Source organism: Eschscholzia californica, unplaced genomic scaffold (assembly GCF_041429995.1).
Source record: "Eschscholzia californica isolate CP2 unplaced genomic scaffold, dmEscCali1.0.p SCAF_2, whole genome shotgun sequence".
Lineage (NCBI taxonomy): Eukaryota > Viridiplantae > Streptophyta > Magnoliopsida > Ranunculales > Papaveraceae > Eschscholzia > Eschscholzia californica.
The window spans coordinates 38530661-38544561 of NW_028238309.1; the positions used below are offsets into that span (position 1 = coordinate 38530661).

The 13901-nt window shown below is 38.5% G+C and overlaps 2 protein-coding genes across 3 annotated transcripts; one reads left to right on the forward strand and one right to left on the reverse strand.

Annotated features, from left to right (window-relative positions):
- Positions 1-208: 208 nt before the first annotated feature.
- On the forward strand, positions 209-12989 carry LOC147557754 (non-specific lipid-transfer protein 1-like). 2 transcript variants are annotated; one of them, XM_086659359.1, is made up of 2 exons: positions 209-628; positions 12699-12989. In XM_086659359.1, the coding sequence occupies exons 1-2, from the start codon at positions 270-272 to the stop codon at positions 12706-12708; spliced, it is 369 nt and encodes a 122-aa protein (XP_086515485.1). In that variant the 5' UTR covers positions 209-269; the 3' UTR covers positions 12709-12989. The 2 variants fall into 2 exon arrangements, with proteins under 2 accessions (XP_086515485.1, XP_086515484.1); XM_086659358.1 differs by lacking the exon at positions 12699-12989 and adding an exon at positions 739-1002.
- On the reverse strand, positions 9965-12286 carry LOC147557755 (uncharacterized). Its single transcript, XM_086659357.1, has 2 exons — positions 12184-12286; positions 9965-10653 (listed from the first exon to the last, which is right to left on the reverse strand). Exon 2 carries the CDS (start codon positions 10647-10649, stop codon positions 10053-10055), a length of 597 nt encoding a protein of 198 aa, XP_086515483.1. The 5' UTR covers positions 10650-10653; positions 12184-12286; the 3' UTR covers positions 9965-10052.
- Positions 12990-13901: the final 912 nt, after the last annotated feature.

Sequence of the window (13901 nt, forward strand, 5' to 3'; positions counted from 1 at the left end):
ACAAGTTACTCCATAGATATCGACATGTAGCTAGAGGGAACATCATTTAATGGTGCCCAACTACCACCCATCCCACCACTCGTACAGAGAGAGATAGGATCTAGAAAGAGTGAGTGAGAGAGAGAGAAACAACGTAGTTCCTTGTGCCACCCGTCTCTATATAAACCCTAGAGATCACAACTAGTAGAGTCACTCATCAATCTTTAGTAGCATTTCCTTTCAGAGAGAAATTTATACTAGTAATTAATCTTGTGTTTGACTAGCTAGCAATGGCATCAGGAGGATATTTAATTAAGATGGTAGGATTGGTTTTGGCTTGTATGTTACTGGTGGCAACAATGCCATATGAGGCAGAAGGTGCTGTGACATGTGGATTGGTGGCAAGCAAGCTAGCCCCTTGTGTGGGTTTTCTCAAGTCCGGAGGGGGAGTACCAGCAGGTTGCTGTGCCGGAGTGAAGGGACTTTTGGCAGCAGCATCAACCACACCTGACCGTAAGGCAGCTTGTGGGTGTTTGAAGACAGCAGCAGGAAGCATCCCTGGTATCAATTTGGGTAATGCTGCTGCTCTCCCTGGTAAATGTGGTGTTAACATCCCTTACAAAATCAGCCCCTCTACCGATTGTTCCAAGTATGTTGTCTCTCTCTCTCTCTCTCTCTCTAAGATCATCTTTAATCTATAAGATCAGTAAGAAATTCGACTAAATTAGCTTATAATTTCTGTTGTGTAAAATGTTGCAGGGTGGTGTAGGCTTGACACGAATGAAAGGATGCCTACTATAGTAGCTTAATTTTGGAGTAGTGGATTAATATGCGACCTTGAGGTTAATACATATATAATAAGGAGCTGGATGCTACGTGTAGTTAAGCGCAGTCAGAGTCTTTCTAGTGTTTGTCTTTCATGTAGCTAATTAGTACTTTGTAACAAGATGTGTGTGTTTATGTTGATATTTTGCTTGTATCATCATCCATCATCTTTAATAAATAAGAATTGCTTCTTAGCTATTACTGCTTTTTCCTAGCACAATTTATACTATTGATTTTAAATCATTCAAATTTTCTTTAAAAAATTATTTTCTTACTGGCCCTTAAATTTGCATAACAAAAAACCTCAGGGGAATAAAGACTTTGTCAATCGAGATTGACTTGGGACTCAAAGTTTATTTTTTAGTCCAAAAATCTACTTAGATTGAGGTAGTTAGTTTTGGTCGACCAAAATCTTGGTACGTTTCCTAGTCCTATCGTCTATATCATCACATTCACGTCCATTAACTAAACAAAATGATGTGGCATGCTCAATCATTTTCATATGAGTTTTTTTTTCTTTTGTTAACGATAAGTTAAATGTTAACGATAAGTTAAATGGGCGAAGTGAAGATGCAGGTGGGTTATAGGTGAGGAGTAGAGGCGTAGGGCACAAATGGTTCCCTTTTAACGATAGTGTGAAAGGAGATAGAAAATTTCTTGCTTAACCTACCTGCATTCATTTGATCTAACCATACACATTTCGAGATAATAAAAACAAGCCAATAGTATTGTCCGCAAGTAAATTGGATTAGGGCTTAACCCATGGACTTGTGGGAAAAAGTGTTCATAGAATTATAGATTGAAGAAGCAATGGGAAATAGTTCAACCAAAAAAAAAAAAAAAAAAAGTAGCGATGGGAAATAAATTGGAGGTGTACTGTCTGTCACATAGAGGAATGGGTGGGGTGCTGGGTTATACAGGCTGACCCAATACCCCTGTCTTGTCAATTTACTATCTCTTTCTCCTCCTCTTCCAAACTTCACATCTTCCAACAACTCTATTAATCCACTACTTACTTTCTACTCCATCAAATTTTGCCATCTCATCATGTATTTTATTTCTGAAAAAGTAATAGTAAATTAAACTTCCCCAAATTGGCTTTCAATCCAACAAAAAAAAACATAATGCGACCGGGCCCTCTGTAGTTTTTTTTTGAAAATCGATTACATTGTCGTGAAACCACTCAAATTCTAACATGACCTAGCCTATATTCCACTCAAACTCTTATAGCCTATAGTCCAACTAGATAAAAGCTTAAAGCCCAACTACACTACATTATTTATACCCTAATAATCTCCATTCAAATAATCAAAGATTCCACCTTCTTTGGGATTCGAACCTGGGACCTCCAGAGGTTTCTGGAATTTATGTCAACACCTTGGAACCACTTGGGCTACCAACTGTTGACTGACCCTATGTAGTTAAAACAATAAGTGTTGGTCTTTTCTGTAAAAAAAGAAGACCGAAATTTGGCCATAGCACAATTTACCTTCCCTTTTCAGAGGAAAAATGACAAACTGTATTAACATCTTGTCCCATCCAAGAAGAAAAATGTTCTTGATAGATTTTGTTTTCTTGTTAACAAATATGAAGGTTTCAAAAAATTCTATTCCTCAAAACTTTATAGTTTTTCTCTCAAAAAACTTTTTTACAATATTTTTCTCCCTAAATAAATAATTGATTTTCTGAAAACAAATATTCATGGAGAAATCTTGCTTGCGAAGATGTTACAACTTTTACCGTTCATGACAAAGTACCCATCAACAACGAGCATGATTTCTTATACAAATCGATGAAGCACTAATTATGAGATTTAAAATATTATTTTTAACAGATTTTGAAGGTCTCAACATCAAAATTACGAGGAATAGTTTTGTTAAACGGATAAGGATCTTTTTCATGAACAAATTTATTTATTTTTATTAATTTTATTTTCTTTCTATTTCTACATTTCTTTATCTTACAGATCTTCATTGTTAGACTTAGAGTTTTCTGTGCGACATATGATATAATAAATTTTAGATTTGATGACTTGAAGATGAAATATTTTTTTTATCTTTTTGTGTGTACGAGGATGATGATGATATTGGAAAGAATTGTTTTTTTTTTCTCTTTTGGTGCTACGATGTTGATGATGATGATAAAAGGGGATTGCTTTTGTAATTCATTTGTTGATGTTAACAATTTTGATGTTAATTTTGTTAAAAGCTATAAGAAATTTGAAAAGTCTATATGAAATAATCATATGTACAGTATATGACATTTGATTATGTATTATACGCAACAAAGTGTCATATGCTTTCTCCTATGAAAGTATAAGAAATTTAAAAAGTGTAAATGATAAAATGTCTTATACTTTCTCTCCAAAAAGTGGAAGAAATTTGAAAAATGTATAGGACATGAACAAAATGTCATGTACTTGCTTCCCAAAAAATGTAAGAAATTTTGGAAGTGTATAAAAACATAATGATATATACAATACATTTCATTATGTACATTTTGTTGTATACAACACATTTCATTTTTTCCTTCATAAAAAAAAACACATTTCATTTTGTTTTATACATTTTCCAAATGTCCTACACCTTTTGGGAAGAAAGGTATAAAACATTTGATTCTCTAAAGTATATTTAGATTTTGTCATATTAATTTTTATTAAAACTTAAATTTTTGAAGGAATGTATAGGACATTTGATTATGTCTAAGACACTTTCAAATGCCGAACGATTTTTGCGTCGATATTTTATGCGCATTACATTTACGATTGTCTCTTACATACATGGAAGCTTAGAAATCTTTAAAAAAATATCCAAAAATATAAGAACAGAAAGTTAGAGAGAATTAAGTAGTTAAAGAGATAAAATATTTGTAGTGAAAGAAAGTATAAAATGAATGAAAATATTTAAAGAAAGAAGATGTAGATTAAAAAAAGCAGAAAATCTGAAAAGAAAAACTTAGAGAGAAAAATTTGGTTGATATTGGAGAAAGAAAAATGTGTGAAAATAAATAAAAAGAAAAAGCAAATAAATCTGAAAAAGAGAGGAAGTCGTTAGAGAAAACAGTTAGTTACAAAAATTTAGAGAGAGAAAAAAAATACTCTTTAGTTGGTTATTAGAGTGAGAAATTAGGTTGTGCCCAACGAGACTTGAGAGAAAAAATTGAGAGGGAGAATGTACAAATGAACACGCGGCGCACATATATAAGCCTCATAAATGCCCACAAGCAAGCCCAGGATAGAGCTAACAAAGAGGTGGAACTGAAAGGGCTTTGCCACCTGAACTCAACTCTAAGTAGAAAGATAGTTAGGAAACCGATACGAATTTCTTAGTCACTGAGAACAATATCATAACAAGAAGGTAAGCATGGAGGTGGATTTGAGTAAGCTCTTTCCTTAAGTCCTACTCTAATAAGATATGCATGTAACACCCCAAATCCAGATTTCCACGTCGGCCGCCATGAAAACCTAAACTTAAAGCATTTCTCCGCAGAACAGTAAACATATACGATATACTCATCAAGGAGACAAATAGTATCGAACATGAAGCTCAAAAAGTAACAATAAATCATCTAATAAAGTTTTACCAAGTTTCTCAAAACTCACAGGATGTCTCTAAATCATCGACACAAATGTCGGACAAGATAAAACATAAATAACACCAAGTGTTTAGGAGATACAACTCCAAATAACTACCTAAAGAAAGACCGAAAACCACTAAAGAAACTCCTCCAAGGCTAACTATGACTCAAGCAGGTGGCACTTCCCGATTTCCTTGTCCTGAAAAATAAAAGGTTGGGTCAGACCCCAACAAGTAGATTTCGAAACCTCTAATGCCTCAATAGACAGTTTCAAGAGCTACCAAAACAAATAGACAACCACATATCATGTAAAGATGTCCAAGCATAGTATCCGAGTTGTGACCATTAGAAATAAAGTGTACCACATATGTAACAAACAACAAAAGCGACATGACGAGTTGGTGTCCACCTTATGTAAGAGTGTGGTCCACAAGGTCATCCATTGTGTTAGCGCCGACCCCATACGTTCCATACCTATATCACATCCGGTAGAGAGGGTCGAATCAACCACATAACTCTTACAACCCTTCACCAACTCCATCACGTCACACATACATAATATCACACCATTTGTAATAAACAACCAAAAGCAATGTGACAAGTTGGTATCTACGTTGTATGAGAGTGTGGTCCACAAGGTCATCCATTGTGTTAGCGCCGACCCCATACGCTCCATACCTATATCACATCCGGTAGAGAGGGTCGAACCAACCACAAGACTCTCACAACCCTCCACCAACTCCATCACATCACACACATACAATAGCATCACACCACAACATACATAAATCAAAATCATATTCATTAGTATGTTACGACATACGAGTTTCATATTTATAATGTTTGCAAGTAATGAATCAATGATGATAATAGCCTAAAATTCTCATATCATGTTGAGTTTTAGCACATGTTCATGTATCTATAAAAAGAGTATTGTCCAATAGTGAGAGACATCTAATTATATGAGTTATATACTAAAATCATGGCAAATAAAGAGGTCTAGCCCTAATTATTATTGTAATACATGAATCTAGCATAAAAATGTAAATGAAGATTGTATGGTTCATCAAGTATGTCATTATAGCAAATAATCTCAAAATCTAACACATAGATGAGATTCAAAGAGACCCAAAAAAAATAAGTTTGTAGGAATATAAATCTACTACTTCTAGTATATATATTTGTGTCAAGAACCCTAGTCTATGTTCAAGTAATACTAACATCTAGGGTTTGTAGTTTCATCCAATTTGTCTAGGTTCATCTATAAAAATGGCTATTCAAGCCCTAGAGAGATAGAAATCTACCTTAGATCCAAAGCAAGCCAATGAAGAAAACTCCCACACACCAAGAACAATAAACAAAAGATAAAGAAACTCCAAGCTCCAAGCCCCAAACCCTTCTTCTTTCTCCCCTTCCTCCACACTTTCTCTCACTAAAACCTAATACCCCATCTCTTTCTCAACTCACGGCTGTATGGGAAAGAAAGGAAATGGTAAAAGTGTTGGCAGTAGGGCTATTATTAGGGAGGGTATAAAGGGTTGATGCTATAGGCACCTCCTAAAATAATAGGGGCACTACAATCTCCCCTCCTAAAAAGAAATTTCGTCCTCGAAATTGAACGAACCTGATGAGAGGAAAAGATGAGGATAACGAAGTCGCATATCATCCTCGCGCTCCCAAGTAACTTCTCTATCGTTGTGATGATTCCACTGAGCTTTGACCATGGGAATAGTCTTTCCGCGAAGCACATGCTCTCTACGATCCACGATGCGAGCTGGTTCCTCTTCATATGATGTATTTGGTTGGAGCTCAAAATCATGGTAGTCGACCACCGAATGTTGATCCTCATCTCTCACATGCTTCCGAAGCATCGATACATGAAATACGTTGTGCACTCCTGCCAAACTTGCAGGCAAGTCAAGACGATAAGCCACTTTGCCTACCTTCTCCACTATTCTGAAAGGTCCAATGTATCTGGGAGCCAATTTTTCCTTCTTACCAAACCGCAAAACACCCTTCATAGGTGACACCTTCAATAGCACCTCTTCTCCAACGATAAACTCCAAATCCCTACGTCGTTTGTCAGCATAACTCTTCTGACGACTTTGAGCTGCTTTGAGCCTGCTCCGAATTAATGCAATCTTTTCAGAAGTATCCCGAATCACCTCTGGTCCTTCTAGTTTAGCATCTCCTGCCTCTGTCCAACATAATGGTGATCGACAAGGCCTCCCATATAATGCCTCGAAAGGAGCCATACCAATGCTAGATTGGTAACTATTATTATATGCGAACTCTACCAAGGGCAAGTGATCTTGCCAACTACCACCAAGATCTAGTATCGAGCACCGTAACATATCCTCGAGTACTTTGCTGACTCTCTCTGTCTGCCCATCGGTCTGAGGGTGAAAGGTTGTACTAAAGTGTAATGATGTTCCCATAAAAGCTTGAAAGCTCTTCCAGAACCGAGAAGTAAAGGATGAATCTCTATCTGACACAATAGACACTGGAACTCCATGCCTGACAATCTCCTTAATGTAAAATTGTGTCAGTCGATCTCCACTATTTGTCGTCTTCACTGGTAAGAAGTGAGCCGACTTAGTCAGCCTATCAACTATCACCCAAATGGCATCAAAGCCTCGACTCGAACGCGGTAAACCTGTGATGAAGTCCATCGATATGTTCTCCCATTTCCACTCTGGAATAGGCAACGGTTCTAAAAGTCCCAATGGATGTCGATTTTCTGCTTTCACCATCTGACACACCTCACACTTCCTCACATGTTCAGCAACATCTTTCTTCATTCCGGACCACCAATATTGCCTCTTCAAGTCTTTGTACATCTTGTTACCACCAGGATGAACAGTGTACTTACTCCGATGTGCCTCGTCTAATATATCCCGTCTCAAGAATGGATCTGCCGGTACAATTAACCTCCTTTGGAATCTCAATCCTCCGTCCTGTCCTGTACTGAACTCAGTTTCAGTTTCTTGCATTAACGAAACCTGTTTCTGGCACCACTCATCGTTAACTTGTGCATCCACAATACGGTTCAGTAAGGATGGTCTAACAACCATACTACCCAGAAATAACGAGTCAACTCCTGACCCAACCATATCAATGTCATACGTTGCCACATCCTCCAACATCTTCCACTCATTCATCATCAATGCGGCTATGATACCCCTTGGTTGTCGACTTAATGCATAAGCTACTACATTAGCCTTACCCGGGTGGTATTGTAGCGAGAAGTCATAGTCTTTCATCAACTCTAACCATCGGCGTTGGCGCATGTTCAACTCCTTTTGCGAGAATAGATACTTAAGGCTCTTATGGTCGGTAAAGAGATCAAACTTTTCTCCGTACAAATAATGTCTCCAAATCTTCAAAGCAAACACTATAGCTGCCAACTCTAAGTCATGAGTTGGATAATTTCGCTCATGCGGTCTCAACTGCCTCGAAGCATAGGCAACCACCTTATCACTCTGCATAAGAACACAACCCAAACCCTGAATTGAAGCATCAGTGTAAATCACTAACCGAACACCACCCTCAGGAATGGTCAAAACTGGTGCAGTAGTCAATCTCGTCTTTAGTTCTTGAAATGCCAAGTCACACTCTGTAGACCATCGAAACAGAACTTCCTTCTTAGTTAGGTTCGTCAAAGGACCTGCAATGCTCGAGAACCCCTAGATAAACCGCCTGTAATATCCAGCCAATCCCAGAAAACTACGAACCTCCGTCGCAGATGTGGGTTGCTTCCAATTAAGCACTGCCTCGACCTTAGAAGGGTCGACTGATACTCCGGTGCTAGAAATAACATGACCCAAGAACTTTACTTCTTCTTGCCAAAATTCACACTTCTCGAACTTAGCATACAACTGATGTTCCATCAGTCTCTCTAGTACTTGTCGCAAGTGATCCTCATGATCTTCCTTAGTTCTAGAGTAGATAAGGATATCATCAATAAATACGATGACAAACTTATCTAAGAAATCTCGAAATACCCGATTCATCAAATCCATGAAAACTGCTAGAGCATTAGTCAAACTAAAAGGCATAACCAAAAACTCATAAGAACCATAACGTGTCACAAATGCAGTCTTAGGAATGTCTTCTTCTCTAACCCGTAACTGATGATACCCTGATCTCAAGTCAATCTTCGAAAACCACTTAGATCCTCTCAGTTGATCGAATAAGTCATCGATCCTCGGTAAAGGGTACTTATTCCTCACAGTAACCTTATTCAACTCCCTATAATCAATACACAACCTCATCGACCCGTCTTTCTTTTTAACAAAAAAAACAGGCGCACCCCACGGGGAGCTACTCTGGCGTATGAAACCCAAGTCAAGTAACTGTTGAATCTGGTCCTTGAGCTCACGTAGTTCAACTGGAGCCATTCGGTAATGAGTTTTAGCTATCGGTGCAGTACCCGGTTCCAACTCTATGCAGAAGTCAACCTCTCTGCGTGGTGGCAACCCTGGTATATCGCTGAACACCCCATGGTACTCACATACCACATCAATCATCTCTAGCGTCTTACCCATCACCGGATGCTCTATCAGTTCCACGTTACCCAAGTTCATCTCCCTCATTTGTCTCGTAAGTCCAGACACAACCAACACCTCTTCACTCGGAAGAGAAAATGTGACCGTCTTGGCAAAACAGTCCACAAGTGCATGATATGAAGCAAGCCAATCCATGCCTAGGATGACATCATAGTAAACTAACTGAAGTACAAAGAGGTCTGAAGCAAACTCTCGTTCACCTAACTTAATAATGCACCCCCGACAAATGTGGTCTATCACTATAGACCCACCCCAAGGTGACGATACAACAAAAGGGCTCACACATCGATCTAACACAATAGGCAAAGTGCGTACAAAAGAAGTAGAAATAAATGTACCCATGGCACCAAGATCAAATAATACTCTTCTCAGATTACTATGAATAAGAAATGTACCTTCAACCACCTCAGCAGGTGCTCCAACATCCCTAGGAACTACGACATTCAACTGCAGCTGCTGACCCCGTCCCTGCAACCTCCCTTGTTGATTATGATCATGTTGTCGCCCTTGATTACCAATTCGAGTCTCATTCTTCTTAGGACAATCAACTGCTCTATGACCCTGCCCATGACAAGTGTAACAAATTCCCTGGAAAGCTCTCTGTCTTCCCCAGTTGCCATTCAGTGGTTCTGGTTGTCCACCAGTTGCTACCACTGCTCTATCATCCCGATCTGTACGAGGCCTCTTGCCATCACGCTGTCCATGATAGCGGTCACTTCGATTCTTACCACCGTTCTTGTTGTTATTACCACTCCATTTCTGGTTATGTCCCATCTCTCCCTTGCCACTCCTCTGCTTCCTCATCTCTTGAATGTAGTCATCTTGTGCCTTAGCACAGGTCACCACTTTCTGATAAGTGTCAAAACTAGGTTGCCCCATGATTTGTCTCGCAATGTTAGGTAACAACCCATTCACAAACCTCTCAATCTTATACTGTTCAGTAGGGATCAAGTTAGTTGCAAACAATGACAGTCGATGAAACTCCTGCTCATACTCTAAGACTGTCTGATTCTCTCCCTGCTTCAAATTTTGAAATTCTCTTGATACTTTCTGTTGTGTTGAATATGGAAAGTAATTTGCCTTGAATACATCCTTAAACTGTGTCTATGTCATAGCCATAGGATCTACTAACCGAGCCTCTGTATCCCACCAAGAAGCGGCATTTCCTTCCAACTGAAACACTGCCATTCTCTGCTTATACACATCTGAGCACTCGAGATTCTGCAAAATCTTATCCATCTTCTGGCACCATGCATGTGCTCCTAAAGGTCCCGCGGTTCCATCAAATACAGGTGGCCCCATCTTCGTGAAATGGTGATAATGTTGCACCCAAGTCATCTCAGTCGGTGGTCTCTGATTCACCACCGGTACCACAAGACCTCCTGTTTCCCGTGTTGGAACCTGAACCCGATCTCGCTCCTGCATTTTAGCCTCCGCTGCAATGTTGATCAAATCTTGCAATGCAGTTGCGTCAATGGTCACCGTTGCCCCTCCATTCGGATTTTGAACTGGAGTTGCACTGCTCTCAGCCTGCGCCGTTGTACCCACAGTTCCTGTTGATCCTCTTTCCTCGGCAAGGACTCCTCGACCTATCGCCTTGCCTGTACCTCGGCCCGTGCCCCTGCCTACACCTCGGCCTGTACCTCGGCCTCGGATGCGAGCACTACGACGTCCCCTACCAATAACTCCATCTCCGTCCATGAATCTAATCAAGATAAGAATAAGGAGATAAACTAAATTAATGTCACGCACAAAAACCAAGGAAATATTAAAGTGCCACTACTGCTTCTAACTGTCTAATAGCCCTAGACACAATCCCTAAACTTAAAGCATTTCTCCGCAGAACAGTAAACATATACGATATACTCATCAAGGAGACAAATAGTATCGAACATGAAGCTCAAAAAGTAACAATAAATCATCTAATAAAGTTTTACCAAGTTTCTCAAAACTCACAGGATGTCTCTAAATCATCGACACAAATGTCGGACAAGATAAAACATAAATAACACCAAGTGTTTAGGAGATACAACTCCAAATAACTACCTAAAGAAAGACCGAAAACCACTAAAGAAACTCCTCCAAGGCTAACTATGACTCAAGCAGGTGGCACTTCCCGATTTCCTTGTCCTGAAAAATAAAAGGTTGGGTCAGACCCCAACAAGTAGATTTCGAAACCTCTAATGCCTCAATAGACAGTTTCAAGAGCTACCAAAACAAATAGACAACCACATATCATGTAAAGATGTCCAAGCATAGTATCCGAGTTGTGACCATTAGAAATAAAGTGTACCACATATGTAACAAACAACAAAAGCGACATGACGAGTTGGTGTCCACCTTATGTAAGAGTGTGGTCCACAAGGTCATCCATTGTGTTAGCGCCGACCCCATACGTTCCATACCTATATCACATCCGGTAGAGAGGGTCGAACCAACCACATAACTCTTACAACCCTTCACCAACTCCATCACGTCACACATACATAATATCACACCATTTGTAATAAACAACCAAAAGCAATGTGACAAGTTGGTATCTACGTTGTATGAGAGTGTGGTCCACAAGGTCATCCATTGTGTTAGCGCCGACCCCATACGCTCCATACCTATATCACATCCGGTAGAGAGGGTCGAACCAACCACAAGACTCTCACAACCCTCCACCAACTCCATCACATCACACACATACAATAGCATCACACCACAACATACATAAATCAAAATCATATTCATTAGTATGTTACGACATACGAGTTTCATATTTATAATGTTTGCAAGTAATGAATCAATGATGATAATAGCCTAAAATTCTCATATCATGTTGAGTTTTAGCACATGTTCATGTATCTATAAAAAGAGTATTGTCCAATAGTGAGAGACATCTAATTATATGAGTTATATACTAAAATCATGGCAAATAAAGAGGTCTAGCCCTAATTATTATTGTAATACATGAATCTAGCATAAAAATGTAAATGAAGATTGTATGGTTCATCAAGTATGTCATTATAGCAAATAATCTCAAAATCTAACACATAGATGAGATTCAAAGAGACCCAAAAAAAATAAGTTTGTAGGAATATAAATCTACTACTTCTAGTATATATATTTGTGTCAAGAACCCTAGTCTATGTTCAAGTAATACTAACATCTAGGGTTTGTAGTTTCATCCAATTTGTCTAGGTTCATCTATAAAAATGGCTATTCAAGCCCTAGAGAGATAGAAATCTACCTTAGATCCAAAGCAAGCCAATGAAGAAAACTCCCACACACCAAGAACAATAAACAAAAGATAAAGAAACTCCAAGCTCCAAGCCCCAAACCCTTCTTCTTTCTCCCCTACCTTAGATCCAAAGCAAGCCAATGAAGGTGCTGTGATTTGTGGATTGGTGGCAAGCAAGTTAGCCCCTTGTGTGGGTTTTCTCAAGTCCGGAGGGGGAGTACCAGCAGGCTGCTGTGCCGGAGTGAAGGGACTTTTGGCAGCAGCATCAACCACACCTGACTGTAAGGCAGCATGTGGGTGTTTGAAGACAGCAGCAGGAAGCATCCCTGGTATCAATTTGGGTAATGCTGTTGCTCTCCCTGGTAAATGTGGTGTTAACATCCCTTACAAGATCAGCCCCTCCACCGACTGTTCCAAGTATGTTATTTATCTCTCTGTCTTTCTCTCTAAGATCATCATTAATCTATAAGATCAGTAAGAAATTCTACTAAATTAACTTATTTCTGTTGTATAAAATGTTGCAGGGTGGTGTAGGCTTGACATGAATGAAAGGATGCCTACTAAAGTAGCTTGATTTTGGAGTAGTGGATTAATATTATGTGACCTTGAGGTTAATACATACTATATTTATATGGGAAATGAAATAAGGAGCTGGATGCTATGTGTAGTTAAGCTTTAAGCAGTCAGAGTCTTTCTAGTGTTTGTCTTTCATCTAGCTAATTAGTACTATGTAACAAGGTGTGTGTGTTTTATGTTGATACTTTGCTTGTATCATCATCCATCATCTTTAATAAATAAGAATTGTTTCTTACCTACCTATATTCTCCTCTCCGTAGGTTTATAATGACTTACAATTTGACTCGTTACTATTTTCTACCGATTTGTTGACATCACAATCTATACTATTGATTTTAAATCATTGAAATTAAAAAAAATATATTTTCTTATTGGCCCCTTAAGCTTCCATAAATACTGAGATGACATTTTTTGTGTTATTCTACGTATTGACTCATCAGTTACACTTCCATTCTTTGAAATTGCCCTTCTTTGTTTTTTCTTCTTTACTTTTGTTTTTATCCTTAATGATTTATCTCTTTACCTTTATTCCTTTTCATATTCATCATCTTCGTCATATATCTTCTATGAATTAAACATTAAAAATCTTTAAGAAACTTTTTTTTCCTGTATACCACATCTAAAAAATAAAGTGAGAGAAATAGAGAATCAAAGAAGAGATAGAGAAGATAGAGGATTGATGTAGAGATTAACCATAAGAATTTGTGAGCAAAGAGAAGAAAGGAGATGGTGAAGATAAAAATAAAGGACCGAAGATAAAAAGACACGAAATATAAGGGATAAAAATAGAAATATAGGAAGAAAAAGATAAAAAGACACGAATTAGACCTTCATTCTAACAGACCTTTGAAGGTCTGTTAGAATCAGACCTAGATATGCTTCATGGTGAACCAGATCTAGAGAGAGAAAGGGAAATTATTATTTTCTTTTTAGAGAGAGAGAGAGGGAATCTTTTTTTTTTATGTTTAAAGATAGCCGGTCGGAATTTGGCCGTCCGGCGACCCGTGCCGGAGAAGATGATGATGTGGCGTTTGAAGTGACTTGGCAGAGAGAGGAAATGAGGTGGACGAGTGAGAGTAACGGACAGTTAAAGATAACGGAAAAAGGGGGCCATATGGGAATATTTGTTAAAGTAGGGGGCTAGGCAGGAA

What these genes read in the sequence shown, in the direction of transcription:
- LOC147557755 (XM_086659357.1), bottom strand. Translation starts at nt 10,649, where the DNA reads ATGGACGGAGATGGAGTTATTGGTAGGGGACGTCGTAGTGCTCGCATC.
- LOC147557754 (XM_086659359.1), top strand. Translation starts at nt 270, where the DNA reads ATGGCATCAGGAGGATATTTAATTAAGATGGTAGGATTGGTTTTGGCT.